The sequence below is a fragment of the Heterodontus francisci genome, chromosome 13 (genome assembly GCF_036365525.1).
Source record: "Heterodontus francisci isolate sHetFra1 chromosome 13, sHetFra1.hap1, whole genome shotgun sequence".
In the NCBI taxonomy this organism is placed as follows: Eukaryota; Metazoa; Chordata; class Chondrichthyes; order Heterodontiformes; family Heterodontidae; genus Heterodontus; species Heterodontus francisci.
In genome coordinates, this window is record NC_090383.1 from 107,548,623 (window position 1) to 107,573,905 (window position 25,283).

General features: G+C 45.3%; 1 protein-coding gene across 5 annotated transcripts in view; it reads left to right on the forward strand.

The window, feature by feature from the left end:
* Nucleotides 1-25,283, forward strand: part of crim1 (cysteine rich transmembrane BMP regulator 1 (chordin-like)) — a 215,348-nt gene that overhangs the window by 71,799 nt on the left and 118,266 nt on the right. For 3 of the 5 annotated variants that reach the window (XM_068045359.1, XM_068045361.1, XM_068045360.1), the window contains 3 exons: nucleotides 11,490-11,732; nucleotides 17,305-17,425; nucleotides 22,007-22,128. In XM_068045359.1, the coding sequence (XP_067901460.1) occupies nucleotides 11,490-11,732; nucleotides 17,305-17,425; nucleotides 22,007-22,128 (486 nt within the window). The remainder of the gene's footprint in view (nucleotides 1-11,489; nucleotides 11,733-17,304; nucleotides 17,426-22,006; nucleotides 22,129-25,283) is intronic. The other 2 variants (XM_068045363.1, XM_068045364.1) reach the window with 1 other exon arrangement.

Consider the following 25,283-nt stretch of genomic DNA (forward strand, 5'->3'; position numbering starts at 1 on the left):
AGACATGTTGGGGGAAAAGATAGTCATTTGCTTCATTTGTAAGATGTCCAGGATTACGGCAGATCCCATGCCTTATTCTAACACAGTTGCTTTGGGAGCGGCAGGAGGATGTAGAATCATGCAGCGTAGGAAGAGGCTATTCAGCCCATCGTCCCTGTACCAGACAAGGTGCTATTCCTAGAGGAGAGGAGGACAAGGTGCTACAGGAGAGGGGGACAGTGTAGTACTGAGACGCAACGAAATGTGTTACCCCCAAAATTGCTCCCTAATCTTCTGTGAATAATGCTCTCCATACCAAGCTCCCAGTGGCCTGTTGGGGAGAGGAGGATTGGCAGAGGGTTGGGGATAGACACCCACACACTCATACTGCCCTCCCTTGGCTGAGGTATGGCATAAAGGAATGCACTTCTTTATTTCTACTTTTTTTAAAATGTTATAAAATGGATCCTACCAAGCTTGCCTGATTGAGGTAGGGAGTAGCTGAACCACCATACAAGAAGGTCACAGGTTTAGTTCTAGTTCTATACTGAGTTAGCTGATCTCAGTTGTGCTGAGGTGCTGTTGGCACCTTTTGGTTGGAGATGAAGTGCTGCGAGGATTCTCTCTCCGGAATCTTATGCACTGACTCCCTCTAGAAACTGTGTGTGCTTGGTCATCAGGTGAGGACAGGATTGTGTCAGTTTCACCCACTCATGGTTGAATAGACTGCCGAGGTTTGTGTGTAAGGGCCACCTGTGTTCTACTTCAGATAGCCAGGTGGTGAAGAATAGAACTAGACCTTGTCTTTACATACTTATAAGCTTTTATTTACAGAGACACACATTACAAACATGCACCTCCAAACCCAATAACCACAGTTTCAGTCTGCTCCTATACACAGGAGTACAAGTGAATTTTTTTTTAGAGATACAGCACTGAAACAGGCCCTTCGGCCCACCGAGTCTGTGCCGACCATCAACCACCCATTTATACTAATCCTACACTAATCCCATATTCCTACCACATCCCCACCTGTTAATTAACCAATTAACCTATCAACCTGCAAGTCTTTTGGCATGTGGGAGGAAACCGGAGCACCCGGAGGAAACCCACGCAGACACAGGGAGAACTTGCAAACTTCGCACAGGTAGTACCCAGAATCGAACCCGGATCCCTGGAGCTGTGAGGCTGCGGTGCTAACCACTGCGCCACTGTGCCGCCCCAGTTAATGCCTACCACCTGAATACAATAAAACACTCATTAATATACAATTAACAACCTGGATAAGACATTGGGGGGTGACCTTAGGAGTCAGACAAATGACGAAGAGGGGAGATAGGAAACCCAGAAAGGAGTCGGCACCTTTTGGAGAGGTGAGAGGGAGAACGGTTGTAACTATGTACAGTCTCAAAACTTAGCCTTATTTCCTAACAAGCAAACTTTTTTTTATTCGTTCATGGAATGTGAGCATCACTGGCTAAGCCAGCATTTATTGCCTATCCCTAATTGCCCTTGAGGTGGTGGTGGTGTGCTGCCTTCTTGAACTGCTGCAGTCCCACAGTGCTGTTAGGAAAGGAGTTCCAGGATTTTGACCCAGCAACAGTGAAGGAACGGTGATATAGTTCCAAGTCAGGATGGTGTGTGGCTTGCAGGGGAACTTGGAGGTGGTGGTCTTTCCATGCATCTGCTGCCCTTGTCCTTCGAGGTGATAGAGGTCGCAGGTTTGGAAGGTGCGGTTGAAGGAGCTTTGGTGAGTTTCTGCAGTGCATGTTCTAGATGGTACACATTGCTGCCACTGTGCATCGGGGGTGAAGGGAGTGAATATTTAAGGTGGTGGATGGGGTGCTAATCAAGTGGGCTGCTTTGTCCTGGATAGTGTCAAGCTTCTTGAGTGTTGTTGGAGCCGCACCCATCCAGGCAAGTGGAGAGTATTTCATCACATTCCTGACTTGTGGCTTGTAGATGGTGGACAGGCATTGGGGAGTCAGGAGGTGACTTACTCGCCACAGAATTCCCAGCCTCTGACCTGCTCTTGTAGTCACAGTATTTATATGGCTATTCCAGTTCAGTTTCTAGTTAAGGGTGACCCCCAGGATGTTGATAGTGGGGGATTCAGTGATGGTAATGCCATTGAACATCAAGGGGAGATGGTTAGATTCTTTCTTGTTTGAGATGGTCATTGCCTGGCACTTGTATGGCTTGCAAGTAACTTCAAGTAACACCAGCGGTAGGAGGCAGTTGGGTTACCTCGTGAAAACAGACTAAATATCTGAACGAAATGATGACCTAATCCTGACAGCAATATAAATAACAAATGTTTCAGAGGAAACGCCATCAGCACAATTTCTATTGGATTTCCCCTCCCCTGGAATGAGACAGCCTACGCTGATAAGAAGCGGTATATTTTAACATACCTGTCTATCTGATTTCGCCACAGTATGGCAAACTTTTTTTTAATGCTGCGGCATAACATTCTTGAGGCTGTTGCAAAGTCTTTTCTTTATCCTCTGCACATCCCACCATCCCGCCAGACCCCAACCCCTCTTTAAAACTTACCTGCTGAATGGCTGTGTGCTGGAGAAGGAGCTATTGTACTCAATGTTTCCTGCTGCTGAGAGGTGATGCTGGAAGGTAGAGGATGAAGGTTGGCAATGCTTCGAGCTCTTCTTCCCAACAGCCAAGAATACAGGCTTCGGGGTAGCTAGCTGCTGCTTGCCCACAGCACAAGCTTGGCCAGTGTCCTGGGGCTGCTTCTTTTAATTATAATAACACTTCCATTGCATACCACCTCAAAAATATCTCAATCGTATTAGACGCAGTGAACTAGAGCGCATTGACGATTGCTATGTGGGCAATAACTGTGCCAGTAGAAAACAGTAATGAGGCAAATGACTAATTCATCCACATTTTGGAGGCTGAGGGAAGAATGTTGGCCAAGGACAGATGAAGGACGCTTCTTTGAATAGTACCTTGGGGTCTTAACTGTCCACCTCAGCCCCTTGAAGAAGCAGGCTGGACCCCAGTTTAACATCTGTGTACCTACTGCAGCAACTGGATCTTGGCCCTGCTAGGAATGGAAGATGTCTCTTGGGCAGACATTACAGTGATCGAAAATGATAGGAGCACAGGCAGCCTGAGCAAGATGCATGAATGTGTCGTCATTACTTCTCATCCCAGTGGACCCTGCATGTGCATAGCTGCTTTCATAGTTTGCTTTATAAGTGCTGTGCTTTCTTCCTCTGTAGTAATTCTGAGATTCTGTTCATTGTCTCCAATGGTTACATTTCATAGTGAGCCACACAGTCACATGAGAACATCCAGCATTAGCTCTCGTCCAAAACAAGATGGGGTAGATTGGCAAACAATAAGTAAATGGCATACACTGGGCTGTTTGGAAATCATGTTGGATTAAGATGTCAGTTTGTTCCAAAAACACACCGTTTAAATTATTGACAGTGAAGTCAGAGTTGGATCTCTGTTTGAGCCTGCCTTCCCACCCCCTCTGCCCACCCGGGAGCCATTCACTGTGTTCCAGTCAGAGGCCTGCTTCAGAGTTGCTGTGTTCTTTGTTTTAACATGGTTTCTTAAAGCATGAATACAGTAAAGGTCCAGACAGAAGCCAGAGCAAGACGGCATGGCAGATCTGTTGACTCAGGAGTGGTCCCTCATTGAAATCATGCAATATTGACTCCTAAGAATCAAGTCGAGTAAGAAACGGACAGTTCAGGCATCAAACTCATCCAGTTCAATGGACTGCGGGAGGCCCTGTGAGTTGCCACCTTCCCGATCCCCATCCTTGACTTAATTGTTATTAAATATGACACTGTTTTCAAGCGAAATCTGGGGATAACATTTCATCTGGCTTCGTAATTGTGCTTGTTTCTTATGTTATCATTGGAGATACTGCCAAACACGATATCAAACTGTCTGTGCATTACATATACCCGCAGAGCAAAGAATTCATCATGCAGTGTGTTCAGCTATGAATAATTGTATCAATAAATAAAGCAACAGGGCCTTTCTGTTTGTCACAAAATGATAAACTCTGACAGACATTTCTATTTTTATAATTTCCTTCTGCGACCATAGATTAATTATTCATGGTAAGGATTAGGGCAAAATAGATTTTTGGGGGGGAAATTACAACGTGTTCACATTTCATAATGCAGTTAATTATATCTGTTAAAGGAGAGCTCTTCCTGTTACCCCACATACCCAAAGTAGCATAAAACATATTCGTATTATGCTTTACAATCTACTAGAGCTCGTCAGCGCCAACTTTAACCATGTAATATGATGCACTAGTTAGAAGGAAATGTTCATTATTTTATCAATGCTAACAATTCTAACCTTTCAATCCAAAAATTGGGAGAACCCAGCAACGGAGAGTCCAGTTAACTAATTAAGGATTCAATTTGCTTGTTGTTAAATATTGGCTACTGTTAATTACAAATAAGGTACTACGCAGGTTCAGTATTGCAGCACGTCAGATTGGGATGCCAGTGTTTTCCTTAATAATGTTTACACTCTGGGGAAACCCATCTCATCAGATGTGAACTGGAGCAGGAGTGAGATCCTTAATCAACAAATCTAATTGTAGTCGTTTAGTAGCACAGAACTCGAGTACTGCTGAAAATAGAGACATGTTGTCGAAGCTTTTCATCTTGCACTCATCAGGACAATCGCAAGAATAACCAATGTAAGGGAAAACAACAACTTATACTGCATGAGAAGAGAATGCTGATTGATTGGCAAGTGAACTCTATGCAGACAGAAAGAATATGTACAAACATTAAGCCTATTTCAGCTGAACAAAATAAGTGATAGCCATTCGCTGGTTCATTCCTCAGGGCAATGCCTTGACCAATCAGAGTCAAGCTGCCTGGTTTAAATTTTAAACAAAGTTTAACTGTCAGTCACCGTAAACTGGTGCATTCGCCATGGCAACGCCTCTACCAATCAGAGTTCACTTGCCAACCAATCAGCACTCTCTTCTCATGCAGTATAAGTTGTTGTTTTCCCTTACACTGGTTATTCTTGCGATTGTCCTGAGGAGTGCAAGATGAAAAGCTTCGACAACGTGTCTCTAGTTTCAGCAATACTCAAATCTAATTGTCCTGGAATTTGATATTGGATGTGTATCTGCTGGCCTCCTAAAAGCACGGGAATATACTGCGAAAGTGACCATGGTGATGGGAAAAATGGTGAGTGCGCATGTCTGATGCCATTGACACAAATTTTACTTCCGTTGACTTCAGTCAAGATAAAAATCAGGAGAGTTATAAAGCGAGTTGTTGCTTCACTATCACATATTTTACACTATCGCACAAAGTCAAGACCCACCCCATGAAATTCCAGTGTAGCAACCGAGGCTTGTACAGACAGACAAACCATATTGAGACAGGTAGCTCAGTGTCCTATTTCTGCTGTCCCTTGTTGTGCCTGAGCTGTTGTTGGATTTCACTACTTCGCAGACCCATCACACACAGCCAACATTCCTCTGTAATTATTAATATTCACAATTGACTACTTTATCAGCAGTTGTTAAATCATTAGAGTGACAGCCTGTGATTGCAGGTTTGTATGTGTGTGTGTGTGTGTTTGTCTGGTTGTTTAAAAGGAGGAATGCTATGCGGTCTGTGCTTCTTTAGAGTTAATTGCCCAATTCAAATTTGGACTCCATCCTTTCTAAATTCCCATCCAAAATCAGAGAGTTGAGCTCACCAGGATGGTCTCAACAGGCATTTGCTGACTATAAATTGCTTAGTGAAGGGAGCAAGCAGAATCAATAACGTGGCATTAAAATATTTGAGGACACGCTGGTCAGAAATAGTTTTTTGCTCTTTTGAGAGAATGTCACTCACCAATTTAGGTTGGCATGCCACAGCCTCCTATTCTTTAACTTACCATGTATAATTAGCTATTCTTGTTTAATATGTTGAGGAAACTTCAAGCTGTGAGTTATAATTTAAAAACCCTGAAAACAGACTAATCAATTCCTTTCTCTTTATGACGGAAACCTTCTACTGAAACCAATTATTGCGCTCTGGTGGCTGGGTTCATTTTCCGATTGCCTGGTTTTTAAACTAGAAAGTGATTGACAATATACCAAAGGTTAATTGCCCTAAACTTACACATGGAACCCTTGATCGTTTCAAATGCCAGTGCTTTGATCAATACGAAAATGAGAAAAATGAAATGGAAAATTAGATCTTTGTCAGTGGTCCTATTAAAGCTAATTGAAATGAAGAGCCCACTGAATCTATGGGGCTCAGTGAACCAATCAAAGCTCTCCTCAGTGTTGCTGGAAGAGGGATGCAGTCATCCTCTCACACAAAACGGAAAAGATCAATTTTAATTGGCTGCAGTTAACTACTAAAAACAGCCTGAGGGAGGGGTGGCAGGGAGAGAATGTAACAGTGGATTACATTCACACACCACAGTTTCACTTGTGGCAATTTCCCATCCTCGGTTGTGTTGCTTCAGACAATGGAGAAGAGCACTTCCCCATGAGAGGAAGGGCTGTGCATGTGCACCTCCTGGTGGCTGGTTGAAAAGTTGCCATTGACAAAGATTTGGTAGGAGTCCAGCCACCCACAGTCAATTTTCCGACTCGGCGCCCTTGGATAGGAGCCGAGCCCACCGGGAGCATGCATCGGAAACTTGGGTGGCGCTCTATGTGATTTTCTGACCAATTAAATAGTGCACATCCAAAGTGCCAAAAGGCACTCCCCGAAGGCAGGACTCTCCAGCAAGACGGAGCATTATCCCTATAACTCTAGAAATTATGCATGGCACAGGCACATTTAAAAGGAATGGAGAAAAGGATAAAGTTGATGAGTACGATTGCATAATGCTTATATTACTGGACTGGTAATCCAGGGGTCTGGACTAATAATTCAGAAACGTGAGTTCACATTCCACCATGGCAGTGGGGGAATTCAAATTCAGTTAATAAATAAATCTGGAATAAAAAGCTAGTATCAATAACGGTGACCACGTAACTACTGGATTGTCATAAAAACCTGTCTGGTTCTCTAATGTCCTTTAGGGAAGGAAATCTGCCATCCTCACCCAGTCTGGCCTATATGTGACTCCAGACCCACACCAATGTTGTCGACTCTTAACTGCCCTTTGAAATGGCCTAGCAAGCCACTCAGTTGTATCAAAACTGCTATGATGGACTGCAGTGGTTGAAGAAGGCAACTCACCACCACCTTCTCAAGGCCAATTCGGGGTGGCCAATAAATGCTGGCCTTCCAAACAACACCCACATCCTGAGAATGAATAAATAAGGCAAAAGGCTATAGTGAGCACTCAAGGTGTCCCTGAGGTTCTCCCAATAACATTGTAAGTTGATGCCCGTGTGCTATGGTCCTTGAGCCTCGGTGATCAGGAAGATTCCAGCTGATCCCAGTTGGCCAATGGTTGAGATACTACCTCTGGAATAAGGAAAACCAGTTAAGATTGCCCCTCCTGATTGCTGCTGGAAAAGACAAATAGTCTGCACTCACGAGAATCGCCCCTGTGAAATCATATCGCAGAGAGTTAGTATCTGCATAAGTGGAAGAGAAGTTAATAGCAAGCAGGAGAATTCAAAATGAAAATTTCTACAATTTTTAATTTTCTTCAAAGATGACAGGAGAGGCATCATTCAGTTGCCAAAAATATACAGGGGAAATCAGAATGAAGCAAAGCAGAAATTTGAAAGTCAAATTCCACTCACATCCCTTGGAGGATTTATCATTGTGGCAACTTAATCACCGGAGCCTGCTCCTACAAAAGGAGCATTTACAAAATGTGTGTCAGAATCCAATCTAACTCAATGTAGGAGGTGTCGGTTGGTAAGATTGGTTTTGTGGCCATTATCAGGGAGATGTCCCACTGGGCTACATTGCTTAGCGAATACGGAAAAAGCAGCACCAACGTCTCAGAAATGGATTTTAGAGTGGCGGTGATCGTAGTAGGGTTAAGGACATCATTATAGTCAGTACTGACCAATTTGTGTCTAGTGTCTAGGGCCTTGAGGAGCTTAGTGGAGCCAAATTGAGTTTTTGAGTGGAAGACTGGCCTCTTGGATTTTTGTATATAGGAAACTCTTTGAGCTATAGAAAGGATTGTGATGGGATCTCAGATCTTTCAGCTAGAAAGCATGGCGTAACTGATAATAGTATTGTCTTCGGATACTATAGACAGAGCTGTGATGGAATTCCCTTCACAGTAACCACGGTAATCGCTGACCCTCCTTATGGGCCCATTCAAGCAAGGCTAGGCCGGCAAGCCTTCGCTTTCTGCAACAGGTTCCCATTTTCTTTCCCACATTGCGCTATTCACCCAGCTGCTTGCCCCATTTTTATTATCACTGCTTTTTGTGGAACTTCACAGCACAGAAGGAGACCATTTGGCCCATCGTACCTACACCAGCTCTTTGAAAGAACGATCCAATTAGTCCCACTCTCTTGCTCTTTTCCCCCATAGCCTTCCAAATTTTTTTGCTTTTCGAGTATATATCCAATTTCCTTTTTGAACGTTATTGAATAATCTTCCATTAACCATTCCGGCAGTGTATTCCAGATCATAACAATTCGTTGCGTTAAAAAAATTATCCTGAACTCCCCTCTGGTTCTTTTCCTAATTATCTTAAATCTGCAAATATAATTTCAGTGTTTCTTTGCTCCTTCCAGCTGTAATGTTTCCCTTTCACTGCCACTTTCTGCCCATTTCTCCTGAAGGTGCTGACTCACACTGGGTTACAGCACTCCAAGTACTGCCAACATTTCAGAACAAGGAGCAGTTCTTCTTGTCTGAACCTCGTTGGCATGTTTTGACTCACTGTACGACCATTGAGGGGGTGGGTGGGCATCCCAGTTGGGACCGATCCTGTCCTTGCACAATAGCCACACGTGCCAATTTTTCCTTTTCCTAGCCCAGGGTCGCTGAAGACGATTGTGGCACTGCTGTGCCTAGGATCGGCACAAATCAGCAATCAAATCCGGAAACTTCCTAGTCTGTTCAGCTTCACATTGTGAGGTCCATTTAAGCCCTGAGCCATTGGCGCGGCCAGTGACAGTACTGGCTTTCTTTTTCAAAGATTATAATTAAGAGACCGATCCCATTAATCCAGTCCACCTTGCTCCCCTTCCTCCCTGTTTAAAGAGACCCTATCTATGCAGTGTTCCACACACTGGCTATGGGCTAGTCAGCGAGGGACAGGAAGGCAGAGAGGCAGCACGATCAAATTTAGATTGGTGGCTTTGATGCCATTGCTGTGTTCCTGCTATGTTTGGAGTTATTTCCGTTTTGTTTTTGAAAGAGGGGGATAGTGAATGCATTTAATTTGTTTACAGCTTACCATATTATTGACTTTAGATTTGCAGTGTTACTGATTTGACTGTCACCATCACTGAATAGGCATCTAGGTCCGTTATCCTCTACCCCTCTACCAAAGCTCTCAGCATGGCTCTGGGTGTTACAACTCAGATAGCCAGGCAGTGAAGGATAGAACTGAAGCCAAGTCTTTATACACTTACAAGCTTTTATTTACAGAGACGCACATTACATATTATGCACTTCCAATCCCACAACCACAGTTTCAATCTGCTCCTATATGAACGCAGGTGAGTTCCCAATTAATGCCCACCACCTGAATACAGTTAAACATCCAATTAATATGCAGTTAACACTGGATGCTTGTTGATCTTATTTTCTAATTTAATTTTATTTGACGCTTTTTGAATTCTAAGCGATCTGCCTGCATTTTGGTCACCAAACACACAAACCGTTGATCTATTTCACTTTCGTCGCCTCCCATGCACTTAACCCCACCTTCTGTCCATTCCCCCCACCTTCTGTCCATTCCCCCTCCACCCCCAATTATCCGCCTCTCTTCTTATACCTTTATAAAAACCTCTTAAAATTGTAGTTTCAACCACAAATTTGGTCATACTTCCTTACTCTCCCAACATGGCTTGGAAGCCCCTATCTTTTTTTTTTCAGTAGAGTACCTAGGGATGTTTTTCTATGTAGAGGATGCTGGATTAATATAAGTTGCTGCAGTTTTATTAGTCTGTTGAGGCGTAAAAGGTCTGTGTTCTCACAGGAGGCTCAGTGAAACCTAACCAGTCCTCAGGCTTGGTTAGCACGTGTCGGGATGGGTAAAGTAAAACAGTTGCTCAGAATTCAGGTTCAGTCTTAACTTGTGTGAAAAGTGTTTTGTTTATGCCGCGGTTACTAATTATTGCAGGAAGTGGTTGTTGAGTTACTAAACCTCGCATTTGGAGAGATGCAGCTGTTACTTATAGTCTTTCCTTTCCAGTTCACTTCCCTTTGTTTCCATCCCTCTTTTCCCCTCTTGAGGATGTAGTCTTTTCCTGGAACACAGCCTTACAGGTACTTGTAGCCTTCTGGTGCCTCATATAGCTGGCAGTTTATCGCGTATGAATGCTGACAGGCTATTCAACTATGAGGGGAGGCATGACAGCCAAACTCAATCCTGTCTGCACCCAATGTCTTCACATGCATGTTTACATTGGAGGTCATCAGATTGTGATCAGGAGCAGGAGTCACCTCCCCTCCCAGATCACTGGTCACATTTCCCCTCCTTCAGCCCATATTGAGCTGATGGACCACAAACCAGGAAGCAAACCGGGGACCTTTCTGGCCTGGAGCTTTACCCCACTGCCTGGTGTGTTCAACTACATTGAAGAAGCCCGAGATTAGGTAGTTAACACTGTACTGCTTCAGTGATTACACCATTTCACCTCTGTGTAGTCAGTCTGTCTCCCTTCCCTCACTCCCTTTTGTCTCTCACACACAATTGTGCTCAGGCAACCATCAAATGTCAGATTTTTTTTTGGAAAAAAGCAAAATGACAAAGACTTAGAAAAATTCAGGAGTGGCCTGTGATGTTGCAGGCAGTAAATTCACCTGTCAGTGTGACCGTGAGCCGTACACAACAGGTTTTAGCCCTCCTCAGTGCCGAGTCAGCTGACCTCTGCTGTGGTAGTAATACACTTGCTACAGGTGATCCCAATGTCCTGCATTCAGGATTCCTGCTTCTGATTGTTATCCAACATGATTCCAAGTGGAAGAGAGAGGGAGTGAGGAGAGAAGGAGGGAGTGAGGAAGGAAGGATAGTGGGAGAGAGGGTGGAAGCACCTGCATTTATATAGAAAGATGGAATATGGAAATTGGACATAAGTGGAGGTCAGATGAGGAGGATGGTGACTGGCCATGATGCCTTCCCCATTCACCCAGAGATGAATTGTGGCTGGCATTGATTGACTGGACTCATACGTGGAGAATCCACACCTGGGAGAGATACCAGAGGGTGGCAGCTCACTATGGAACTGTGAAGCGAGCAAAAGTCAGGAGAGGAGGTGGGTGAGGAGAACTGGCAGCAAAACCACCACAGCAAGTGAAGTGATTTAGATGGGCCGGGTGTTGTGCACAGGCTGAGGGCCGGACAGTGTATGTGTTTCTCTAATATAGCCCCACTTCTTGTTTTTCAGAAGAGAAACCAGACTGCTCCAAAGCCAGGTGTGAGGTCCAGTTCTCCCCTCGTTGCCCAGAAGACTCCATCCTGATTGAAGGCTATGCCCCTCCTGGCGAGTGTTGCCCCCTCCCAAGCCGCTGCGTGTGCAATCCAGCTGGTTGTTTGCGGAAAGTCTGTCAGCCCGGATACCAGAGTATTCTAGTTTCCAAGGCATCAGGAAAGCCGGGGGAATGCTGCGACCTTTATGAATGCAAAAAAGGTTTGGGAAAGGAGTTACTTTCAGTTCAAGGGGTTATTTGATAAGGATACAAATATAACGCTGCCTGTGTTACACAATTAATACTTTTTTTGGGGTAGAAAACAGCATTTCTCTGGATGCTAATATTTAACTATAAAATATTAAAAATCTTACATTTGCACGTACCTCATATCTATCCACATTTATAATGAAGACTGTTATGTTAAAGGCGCTATGTAAATATATGTTGTTGTTGAAGACCGCCTATGTAAACTTGTTAACCTGTAAATATATCCTCCCACCAGTGGTGGGAATACAGCAACTCAGATTTGTTGGAACCAATTCTATTTCTTGATTTCACAAATTGCTGTAACTTAACATCAAAGTGTTTATTGATAAAATGCACAACTTAAAGATGGAGACCCAATTACGTTTGCACACTCTAGTGTAATTATCTCCTGCCTTCTAACTCCCTTTCACCCGAACATTGTGTTTTGTCTTCACTCCTTGTTGGTAATTGTGGCCTTCAGTGATGGTGAAAGCAGGGTAATATCAGAATGACCTCAGTTGAAATGAAAATCGAGGCAGCCAACCCAATATCAGCCCGTTTCCACTATTGGCAAATGGTACATTTACAACCCCGTGTGTGTGTGTGTGTGTATATGTAAAAATCTTGCCTCTTACATCTATAACATCTCAAAGTACCAGAAGTATAAAAAAAAGAACAGCAGTCATTTAGTGGTTTTTTCTCTCTCTGTCCTGGAACCCAAAATTTACAAGCATGTGCCAATCTACAAACTTCCCTCGCCAATAGCAATTAACCTCTGATTGCCCTCAAGTGTGTTTCTTTTCCGAAGTTAGGCTTCCTACCCTTAAGGGGGCAAATCAGCTTGAAGCACAGCTTCACCTGAGCAGCAGAATAATGAGATAGACTTTACCCACGATTTATCCACCAAACCTCTGCCAAGTTTCTGCGAACATTCAGGAGAGCCCCTGCAGAGATTACTGGGTATTTATGCGGTATGTGGCATGAAGCTCAAAGTTATATAACCATGCATGGATCTTCTGCCTTACGTGAACATTGGTATGGCAGATCCTCAAATATATCACAAGAAAAAAGCTTCTCTTTTGGTTTTCTTTCTCAAGTCTTTGCTGAAGGTTTAGATTAGAAGGCAGCACAGTGGTGCTGGCTCACCAGCGCCCAAGGGATGGATGAATACACAAGAACAGGAGGACGCCATTCAGCCCCTTAAGTCTGTTCCACCATTCAGTAAGATCATGGCCGATCTGTATCTCAACTCCATTTACCTGCCTTGGTTCCATATCTCTTAATGCCCTTGCCTAACAAAGAAAACAATCTCAGTTTTGAAATTTTCACTTGACTCCCAGTTTCATCCGCTTTTTAGGGGAGAGAACTCCAGTTTTCCACTACCTTTTTGCGAAGGAGTGCTTCCTGACATCACCCCTGAACAGCCTAATTTTAAGGTTATACCTCCCTTGTTCTGGACTCCCCAAGCCAGAGGAAATAGTTTCTCTCTATCTACCCTATCAATTACTTACCTTCTCATGGCAAATTAGTGCTAATCGGGACTCAAATTGTATTGACAAACTGCAGCCAAAGGATGTCTGAGGATCAGGGAGGGGATATGAGCCAGGGGAGAGAGGAAAAGGGGCAGTGAGAGGAAATGCGAAAGTAAACCAGCTTGAAACCAAGAGAATGTAAGTTTGATTTACTTTTGTCTCCTGGGATCCCAGTGTCAGGCATGGTGCTACAGGGAGATACTGGGCAGAGATCCACTTTCGCCCCTGAGCTGTTCCAACTAGGCTGAGCCATTTCCAAGAGCTGCCTTAATGGTAGCTTGAGAGCATCCCATCATGATTATCTATTGATATTCAGCAATCATAAATAAAGTGGTGTATGACATCTCTGTGACTTTTGAAATCATAACAGAAGCCTCCCTTGTGTGCCATCTGTATCTAATCCGTCCTCATTCTTTGATTCTTCCCTTCTCTCAGTCTCTCATTTCATTCTATCTCATTCTCCATGTTTACTCTCCCAATTTATGTCCAGTTTGTTTCCCTGCCACTTTATCTCTCGCCCCTGCTTCATTACCTCTTCTGTTGCCTACAGGCCTCTTCTGCTTGCATTTTGTCACAACTATTGGGTCCTGATTAAAAATAGCACTAATTTGCCATGAGAACATAATTATTTTTAGGATCAGTTGGCCCAAACAGGCCCAACAATCCTTTTAAGTTCTGATTGAATTGAGCCTCCTGTCCAATGAGATAACAACCAGACTTTGTGAAAGTCAGTAGTAGTTCCTTCATCAACTTGTTTCAGCTGTCACCAGCGATATGGGAAACAGAGAAGCTCGATCCCAGTATATGCAGGTGCTGTTTTTTGTCAACCAACCTTCAAATACCAGCCAGTTCTGAAATTCCCCCACACCTGATTTAACACAAAATAAGTAACCTGCTGATAGGTTTCCCTTATTCACCAAAGCTGTGCAAATGTGAGCATCTGGTCGCCGATGAGGGAACAGAAAGCAGATGTTTACTGATTTAGAGCGGAATTTAACACACCCACCACCAGCAACCCCCGCCCCCCCCATCCCCCAGGAGTGGGCTAGGAGGCAGTAGGGCGGTGTAAAATCGTGTGGGGTATGAGAGGCAGAGGGTGCTGTGCCTGTCGCCTATCCGCCCCGCTGCTATTTTACCACTGACAGGGGACATGGCAAATGGCCCACCTGCCCTTAGGCCAATTGAGGTCCTTTAATGGCCAGTTCATTGCCACTGAAGGGCCTCATCCCACCGCCACTGGTAAACGGGCACTTCGGCACCTGAGAAGGCTGCCTAGTAACACCTGCTAGCCTCCTTGCGGGCTGTGGGGGGGGGCGGGGTGGGGGGATGGTGGTGGTGAGCCCTGTGCCCCAGCTGCCCCTACTAAAGCAAATTCCACCCCCCAGACTCCAAACCCCACATCCTCGCTGGGGCCTCACCAGTTGTCCCCGGTGAGGCCCGACCCATTCTGGGGCTTCCTCCATTCTTGTTGGTACTGGTTGGGTGCAGTTTTAGCAGGGGCCACCGCTCCCAGTGGCGCCACTGGGACTGAAGAGCTGCTGGTCCTGTGATTGGTTGGCAGCTCTTGGAGGCAGGACTTCCTGCCTCAGAGGGGCGGAAGCCCCAATTAAAGCCATTTAAGGGCCTGAGCCACGCAAAATAACAGCGTGGCTTCCATGCCTGGAGCAGGCGGACTGGCCCCCGGCTTTCCAGCTGGTGGGTGAGGTTACTGCCTCACTATTAATTTCTGGCCTTAGTCTTTGTGATTTGTTGACAAAACTAACAAACTTACTAACAAACTAATGAATCGCCCCAAAGGTATTACATCACCCAGTGATCTAGGCACTCTCTGCCATCCCATCAGATCACCCAGTGATCTAGTCATTCTCTGCCATGCCATTGTTGCTGTTGGTTTGTCCATCATTCATCTCCAATTTAACACAGGTTGTGGGTTGTCATATGACTGTAAAGTCTGATTTCTGTGAAGAATGTTTTCCACACACAGGATATTGGATGCCAGATCGACCTGAGGGCTGATCTTTCCTTGATTTCCTTTGAGTTTAGCTGAATACGACTTGCTTTGTCTTGCCTTCGCGAATCATCATTTGCCACTTTTTCCTGTCACAAGCTGTCAGTGGTGATGCTGCATATTCTTCAGATTGGTCTTTAGGCAAAGCTTATAGCTTTTGAACTGACCATCATGCAAGGGTGAATAGGATTGCTGAGAGGGATGCTGAGTTTCACTGCTTGGCCTCGCTCCTTTTCCTCAGCTACATGCTGCCCCTTGGAGACATCATCCGAAGGCATAGGTTCCACTTTCTCATGTAGGCTGACAACGCCCAGCTTTGCCTCTCCATCAGCTCCACTGCCTTTGTGTTGTCAGGTTGCTTGTGCTACATCCAGTCCTGGATGAACCCCAATCTCTTTGTTAAACATTGGTCAGACCAAGCCATTCCCTAGCCTCTAATTCCGTTCTGCTCCCTGGCCACTGTCTCAAGCTGAACCAGACTGTTTGCAACCTCTGCGTTCTTCGCTGAGCTTCCAATCCCATGTGCTCTCCATCACAAAAAAACATCTACTTCGGTACCATAGCCTTTCTGCGCCCTTCCTCAGCCCATTTACTGCTCATTCATGCCTTTGTCACCTCCAGCCTATTCCAGTGCTGTCCTGGATGGACTCCCAGCTTCCACCCGCCATAAAGTTTAGCTGATCCAAAACTCTGCTCTGTATATCCTATCCCACACCAAATCCTACTCCTTCATCGCCTCTGTGCTCACTGACTTACTTTGGCTCCCAACCCCCAGTGCCTCAAATTTTAAATTCTCATCCTTGTGTTTAAGTCCATTCTGCCTCACCCCTCCCTATCTCTGTAACCTTCTCCAGCCTTACAACCCTCTGAGAACTCTGCATTCTCCAACTCGGGCCTTGTGTACATTATCCATTCCTTTCACCCCATCACAAGCAACCATGCTTTCATATGTCCAGACCCTACACTCTGGAATTCTCTCCCTGACCCTTTCCTCTCTGCCCACCTCAAAATGTACCCCTTTGAATAAGTCTTTCCCCCATCATTACATCTCCTCCTTGGTCTCGGTGTCAATTTTATGCTGATTATCAGGAGAAGAGCCTTGGGTTGTTTTTCGTCATTGAAGGTGCTGTGTAAAGGAAAGTTGTTGTTGTAGAGCATTTGGGCTTGAAATCACATTTAGCAATGTTAGGAACAAAACCCGTTAGCGTGCTCATGTGAAATCCACAGGTTGGAGGCCTTTAAAAATGCGGACAGAAGAATTTTAAATGAAACCATGAGCACATTTGTTACTAATATCACAACACACAATTTCAACACTTTTAGTATTCACAGGGCATTGGGTCTGTTAAGGTTGGAGAAATTGGCTGTCAGCTTCCCCTCCTCCACCCTACACACACACTGATGCACCCACACCCCCTGCTATTGCCCTGTCAGGAGCAGTATTCAAAACACACAAAGACAATTCTCCATCCTATCCAACAAGCTGAAGAAGATAACATGTGGCAGCTTTAGCTGAACATGAGAGCTTGCCAACTTTACTGTAAATTTCACTAATTATTTAGCTAAATGTAAAAGCAATAAAGCTTCCACCCAGAGCTCAGTTGATGGGAAAGAAGAGGGGAGGGCACCAGGAAAAATCTAAGGAACTAATTTACTGGGTTTGTGCCAATGGGGAATCTTTGCCCCCATCCTTCCCCTCACACCTCCCCCCCACCCCCAGGCTTCCAAAGGGCCGCATCGGTAGTGACAGCTCAGAAAATAATGCCATAAATGCTGGAGTAGCTCGTGGTCATGGCATGGTGCTAAATCTCCATACTGTTCTCAGAAAAGCTGCATTGCAGAAGGAGGTAATGTGTTGAAGTAACAGTTTGCAGAGACAACATGCACCTGCTTAACACGTCCACTATTTGAACTGGTTAACCCATCCAGCTCAACTCACAAACTGTAACATTATGTACTGAGCAAAAAGTGCTCAGTGTTGACACTTTCTTTTGTCTCTTGTAGTCTACAACGTGGACTGCAGCACGGTGGACTGTCCCGCCATTCAGCAAGTGGTTTGCCCATCCGACAGCTACGAGACTCCAACCCGATTGACTGCTGATGGTTGCTGCACTCTCCCGATACGGTGAGTCTGCCCGTTGATGCTGATGTTGGTGAGGAGAAGTTTCATCCCTCTTGGAAATACAATGTCAAATCCACACTATTCATTGGTCCCATGTTGTGAGGTTTAATTTATACAGTTACTATGAATGAAATGGTATGGTACACAACCATAATGAATAGGCTGGTCCCAGATTGAATCATAAATATATAAAGATTGTATCTAGAAAAGAGGAGTGACCTGATAGAGGTCTTCATGATAATGAAAGAGTTTGCTAGGATAAACGTGGAGAAAATGTTTCCACTTGTGGGGGAGACCAAAACTAGGGGTCATAAATATAAGATAGTCATGAATAAATCTGATAGGGAATTCAGAAACTTCTTCACCCAGAGAGCGGTCAAAATGTAGAGCGCATTACCACAAGGAGTAGTTGAGGTGACGAGCATAGATGCATTTAAGCCGAGCTAGATAAATACATGAGGGAGAAAGGAATAGAAGGGTATGCTGATAGGGTTATTATCATAGAAATTTACAGCACTGAAGGAGGCCATTCTGCCCATCATGTCTGCGCCAGCCAACAAGTAGCCACCCAGCCTAATCCCACTTTCCAATGCTTTATCTGTAGCCTTGTAGGTTACGGCACACCAAGTGCTTATCCATGTGTTTTTTAATGTTATGAGGGTTTCTGCCTCTACCACCCTTTCGGGCAGTGAGTTCCAGAATTCCACCGCCCTCTGGGTAAAAACATCTCCCCTCAAATCCACGCTAAACCTCCTACCTCTTACCCTAGATCAATGCACCCTTGTTATGGATCCCTCAAACACGGGGATTATGGACTTCCTATCCACTGTATCTCGACCCCTCGTAATTTTATACACTTCAATAAGATCTCCCCTCAGCCTCCTCTGTTCCAAAGAAAACAGCCTAACAGCTATGATGAAAGATTGGATAGGATAGGGTTGTTTTAGAAACATAGAATAGAAACATAGAAAAATAGGAGCAGGAGTAGGCCATTCGGCCTTTCGAGCCTGCACCGCCATTCAATACAATTATGGCTGATCATCCAAACTCAGTACCCTTTTCCCGCTTTCTCCCCATATCCCTTGATCCCTTTAGCCCTAAGAACTATATCTAACTCTTTCTTGAATATATTTAATGATTTGGCCTCAACTGCTTTCCATGGTAGAGAATTCCACAGGTTCACCACTCTCTGGGTGAAGAAATCTCTCCTCATCTCAGTCCTAAATGGCTTACCCCTTATCCTTAGACTGTGACCCCTGGTCCTGGATTCCCCCACCATCGGGAACATCCTTCCTGCAACTAGTCTGTCCAGTCCTTTTAGAATTTTGTAGTTTTCTGTGAGATCCCCTCTCATTCTTCTAAACTCCAGCGAATACAAGCCTAATCGGCCCAATCTCTCTTCATACGTCAGTCCTGCCATCCCAGGAATCAGTCTGGTGAACCTTCGCTGCACTCCCTTCATAGCAAGAACATCCTTCCTCAGATAAGGAGACCAAAACTGCACACAATACTCCAGATGTGGTCTCACCAAGGCCTTGTATAATTGCAGCTAGATATCCTTGCTACTATACTCAAATCCTTTCGCAATGAAGGCCAACATACCATTTGTCTTCTTAACTTCCTGCTGCGCCTGCATGCTTACTATCAGCAACTGGTGCACAAGGACACCCAGGTCTCGCTGCACCCCCCACTTTCCCAATCTATCACCATTCAGATAATAGTATGCCTTTCTGTTTTTTCCACCAAAGTGGATAACCTCACATTTATCCACATTATACTGCATCTGCCATGTATTTGCCCACTCACTGAACCTGTCCAAATCACACTGGAGCTTCTCTGCATCCTCCTCACAGCTCACACTCCCACCCAGCTTTGTGTCGTCTGCAGACTTGGATATATTACCTTTAATTCCCTCATCTATATCATTAACATATATTGTGAATAGCTGGGTTCCTAGCACTGACCCCTGCGGTACCCCACTAGTCACTGCCTGCCACTCGGAAAAAGACCCCTTTATTCCTACTCTTTGTTTCCTGTCTGCCAACCAGTTCTCTATCCATGTCAGTACCTCACCCCCAATCCCATGTGTTTTAATTTTGCACGCTAATCTCTTATGTGGGACCTCATCGAAAGCCTTCTGAAAGTCCAAATACATCCTACTAGTTAGATCCTCAAAAAATTCCTGTTGATTTGTCAAGCATGATTTCCCTTTTGTAAATCCACATTGACTTTGTCCGATCCTGTCATTCTTTTCCAAGTGCTCTGCTATTACATCTTTTTCCCTGGAACTGAGGAGGCTGAGGGGAGACTTAATTGAGGTGTACAAAATTATGAGGGGCCTAGATAGAGTGGACAGAATGGACCTGTTTCCCCTGGCGGGGAGGTCAGTTACCAGGAGACACAGATTTAAGGTGGTTGTTAGAAGGATTAGAGGGGACATGAGGGTGGTGAGTGTCTGGAATTCACTGCCAGGAGTGGTGGTGGAGGCAAAAACCCTCAATTCTTTTAAAAGGTACCTGGACATGTACCTGAAGTGCTGTAACCTGCAAGGCTGTAGACCAGGTGCTGGAATGTGGAATTAGATTGGACGGCTAGTTTTTTTCGGCCGGCACAGACACGATGGGCTCAATGGCCTCCTTCTGTGCCATAATTGTTCCATGGTTCTAACCCTAGCCTATTCAGTCTTTCCTCACAACTAAAATTGTCCAAACAACTTCCTCATAGATCTCCTATAGTGCAATCACATCTTTGTTATAGTGCGGTGACCAGAACAGCACGCAGTACTCCAGCTGTGGCCTAACTAGTGTTTTAAACAGTTCCAGGATAACTTCCCAGCTCTTATAGTCTATGCCTCAGCTAATAAAGGCAAATGTCCCTTATGTCTTCTTGACCATCTTCTCTACCTGACCTTCAGGGATCTGTGGACATGCACTTCAAGGTCCCTCTGTTCCTCTACGTTGCTCAGTATCCTACCATTTATTGTGTATTCCCTTGCCTTGTTAGCCTTCCCCAAATTCCTTACCTAACACTTCTGCAGATTGAACTCCATTTGCCAAAGTTCCGCCCACCTGACTCATCCAATGATATCTGCTGCAGTCTACAGCTTTCTTCTTCATTATCAACCATAGGGCCAATTTTGGTATCATCTGCAAATTTCTTAATCATACTCCTACATTCAAGTCCAAATCATTGATACATACTACAAAAAACGAGGGACCTCGTACTGAGCCCTGTGGAACCTCACTGGAAACAGCCTTCCAGTCACAAAAACACCTATCGACCATTATCACCGAACATTAAAGGTTAGGTGAAGAGAGGGGGAGGAGGTCCATGTGGAGCATAAATGATTGGGCTGACTGATTTCTGTCTGTAGACTCAATGTAACAATGAATATGCTCATCTCAGCCAGGGTGATAAGGGAGGATGCACACAATGCACCTCAGTAACCCTGGTCCGAGCATTCAAACAGTGTCCCCCTCCCATTCCTGATCAATTCGGATTCTGGCAGCGAATGGTATTAATGTGGGCAATGGGTAAGAACAGGATTGGGATCAACTCTGACACCCTGTATGTTAAGATAGCCAACTGACTCTTACTGCTGAGGCTCACGTATAAAGAATGGCCACTTGGTTGAGAGCTGCAGTGTGACCAGACTAATGGAATTTTACTATATTGAGAGTCTGACCTTTCCAGGTAAAGAAAAAGCTTGATACGAATATTGACAGGAAGAAATTATAAAGGAAATCTCAGTAGCATCACTGTTTATTTTGCCTGTGTTTATTTTTTCCGACCATTGCTTTTTAAGACGAGATGTTAGTGCTATTTAATGGAGCATTTTTGTATTCCGGGTACCCAGTATCAACAAAGAATGCTCCTGGGTCAGATACAGCACAGTATTAGCAGTAGAGATTGGCACTGCCTACCCAAGAACTCAGTACTAACCTCATGAGACCTCACCTCCTACTGCTCACAGCGCCCATCCTCTGGCTATTATCACCAATTAGTACGTGATTAGAAGCAGTTCTGAGCTGTGGTCTCATATCCTTTAGGAGCTGGACTGAGACAGCTTAAACCTATTTCACACAGGACCTTTATAGCTAGAAAAAGAGAGAAGGGGAGAGGGTCTTCTCTCCATTCATTCTCTGCTGGATCAAACCCAGATGGCAGAAATATAAAGCCAATGCCTAACCCGCTGTCCCCTAGCCAAGTATGGAGAATCACAAAAGCCCAGGTTGGTGCTACAGGACTGTTCCCCAATGTGTTTCTGTGGCTTCTTCTCCCAGCATCTCAATTTAGCTAATGGCACATAAACAATGGAAAAGGTTTTAAGTGAGCAGACGCAGCTTTTTAGCTGAATTTTATCCCTCAAGCTATCGGAAAAAAACCCACACACACATTCAGAAAAATCAGGCACGTTGGATGGTAACAGATTCAGGCCTGAGTTGTCTGCTTAGAAAGAATATAGTCTTGAGTACTCTAAACGGACGCAGCACTTGTAACTTTGCCCGCCTCTTGGGCACCCACGTGTCTCACTCCATTCCCGCTGTCAAGGCTCTGATTTGTTGTGTCTTGTTTGGTTTCCAGGTGTGAGTGTTTGTTGGGAATCTGCCGAGTCCCAAAGTGTGAGGCTGGCACTGTGGCACGAGTCATTTCTCCTGGGGATGGCACGCCTGGAAAATGCTGCGATCTGTTCGAGTGCATCAATGGTATGTGCAGATTTAACAAAAATATATTCTACAGCTGCTGTGGAAATGTTTACACAAAATGATTCCTTTGAAGAGAGGAGGAGGGGTGCAGAGGAGGATTAATAAACTAGAATGAGAAACTTGTTCTGCACAGGGCTGTGGGGGAGGTTTCAGAGATGGGCTGTTGAGCCTGTATTGATAGTACTTTAGCCTAATTAAAAAAGAAGTCTAAACAATGTCCACATTTAAACGTTTGAAAATGTCTACAATGCTTTTTACAACCTTTGGTTAAGAGCCCGCAACACAGCTTTAAAACTACATTTTATTACTTCTTTCGCGCTCTTTTGCGTAACTTGATTACAGTTTTATGACTGTTTGAAAAGCATAGTGATAAAAAAAAGTCCTATTGTAAGGATATGTTGTGCATATTCTCTGAGGTTGTGAATCCTGCTTTTCTCCCCTCTTTCGGGTTATCCCAGGTCATGCACTATCTGCAGCCACGAAGGCAGGGTCGTGCCTTTTTCTTTTGTGTTTGCTTGTAGGATGTGAGCGACACTGGCAAGGCTGCATTTATTGCCCATGCCTAGTTCCCCCTGAGAAGGTGCTGTTGGGCCTTCTCCATGAAACGTTGCTATCCTGGTGATGATGGTGTTCCCACAATAGTGTTAGACAGGGAATTCCAGAATATTAGCCCAGCAACGATGGCAGAACAGCGATAAAATTTCCAAGTCAGGATGGTGTGTGGCTTGGGAGGTGAATAGTGCTGCAACATCACTGTTCTTCTGCTTCCCGGTGATAGAGGTCGTGGGGCTGGAAGGTCAGATCAAAGTAAGCTCATAGGCCTCCACCAGTCACTGCCTCGGAAGTGGTCAAGACAGACTTTCCTGCAACATTTCCCTCCAGTTTGTGTGAGAGGCTTCCACCTAGCTGCTTAAGAATACCTCTTGTCTACAAACGAATGCACCAGAATGGCGGGTTGGGCCCACCTTGAGGCATCGCACCTTGTGGCTTCAGTGCGCCAAGTTGCTGCAGTATGTCTTGTGAAAGTTTGAAGAATTTAGAACCTTTGCTGTCATTGCATTCATTTTGTTGTTGCTGTTGAAATTCGCCCCATCTTCCATGTCTCCTAGACCAGTACGTCTCCAGGATTGGCTGGTCCTCACCCAGGCCTTTGTCAGTGTTACGTTGGGCTGGATCAATCGTTTTTCAGTTTTTTTTAAAATTCGTTCATGGGATGTGGGCGTCGCTGGCTAGGCCAGCATTTAATGCCCATCCCGAAATCCCCTTGAGAAACTAAGTGGCTTGCGAGGCCATTTCAGAGGGCATTTTTAAGGGTCAACCGTGTTGCTGTGGATCTGGAGTCACATGTAGGCCAGACCAGGTAAGGACAGCAGATATCCTTCCCTAAAGGACATTAGTGAACCAGATGGGTGTTTACAACAATTGCCAATGGTTTCATGATCACCATTAGATTAGCTTTTTACTTCCAGATTTATGAATTGAATTCAAATTTCACCATCTGCTATGGTGGGATTCAAACTCATATCCCCAGAGCATTAGCCGGGGCCTCTGGATTACTAGTCCAGTGACACTACTAGGCCACCGTTTCCCTGTGCTTTGCTCTGCGCATCGCTAATGATCACCCTGCTGAGGACCCTGGCCAGGATTTTATGTGGCCACCCAAGATGGGTCAGAGACGGTGGGGGGCACGGAGTATCGTGACAGGTGGTGGGGGGCACGGAGGGCCTGCCGCCTCCCTGTCACCAACTAGTCTTCCCAGGAGAGGCTAACAACTGCCTATTAATGGCCAATTAAGGGACTCTTCCCGCTGCCGCTGGGATCCTACCAGCGGCCGGGGGGAGGGGGGCAGTTGGGAGGGTGGGGGAGGGGGCACCTCCGCCATGCGGGGAGGACACCTTTTAACACAAGGCACCCTCCCTGCAGGCTTGGGGGTTGTGGGGGGCCGTTCCCTCCTTTGTGGGCAATCTGTGGCCCATGGAGGACCCCCACCAGGAACCAGTTTACTCCCTAGGACCCCCCCCCCCTCCCCTGGACTGCATCACCAAACCCCCCCCCACACACCCCCTCACCTTGGCCTTCCGGACTGTCCCCTGACAACCCAGCCTCACCTACCTCTGGTCCAGGGTTGTATCGCTGGGCCTGGTTCTGAGGCCTCTGCAGTACCGGTCGTAGCCACTGCTCCCGGTGACGCTGCTGATACTGCTGAGTTGCCAGCTCTCTGATTGGCCAGCAGCTCATGGAGCTGGGATCCCCGGCTTTAAAGGGACAGGATCCCGGCTTCTGAAACTTAGATTTAAAAAGACTGGAGGATCGCTCTGGCGGTGCACAAAAAGGCAGAGGCGAGCTTTCCCCCGCCTTTTCGGTCCAGCACCAGGAGCCCCGCCTCCAACACAAAATCCAGCCCCCTGTGTGAGAATACTCAAGAGGTCAACTTGCCACTCTGTCACCCAGCACCTTGGCAGCACCCACACCCTCTGCACCCAAGCAGACCCATGCCTTCCATTTGAATTCTTCACCACTTGTCTAACCAGTGCATTGTGTATCTCAAAGAGCTTCCGAACTCCAGGAGCTGTTGCTGTTGTGTGATAAGTTTGATATTGAATTATTTCTGGAGGGTGCAGGAAACTGCTCATGCAAACGGAAAGAATGTGTTTGCAAAGTATGAAGGATGCCTCTGACCATAACATTTATTACTGCTGTGGTATTCATAAACAGTTAACATAGCAACACTGTGCATTAGCAAGACCCGGCTATTTAAATCTAGCACAATGTTTAGACCTTGATAGAAACTAAATATAGAGAACGCTATGCTCCATCTCACTGAAACGCTTGGCACTGTGACAACAATGTCTCAAAGGCTAAATGAGCCTACTTGACAATAACGCAATTAAATTATTTAGTCAACATTGGAAGAAGGTATCACTGAAATATGTCAGTGTTAGAAGCCTCTCCACGGTCTCCCCCCCCCCCCCCCCCAATCAACCATCGCACTTTATTCAGATTGCAAACTATTAGCTGCTTGCCCTTCCTTCCTTGCCTTCACACGTTTTGAGTAGTTGTGAAGTGATTTCCCATTTTCAGGAAGTCATCACAAAGAACTTTGTAAACTCAGACATTGGTGCCAACATATTTCTTGTCATTCTGCTAATCAAATT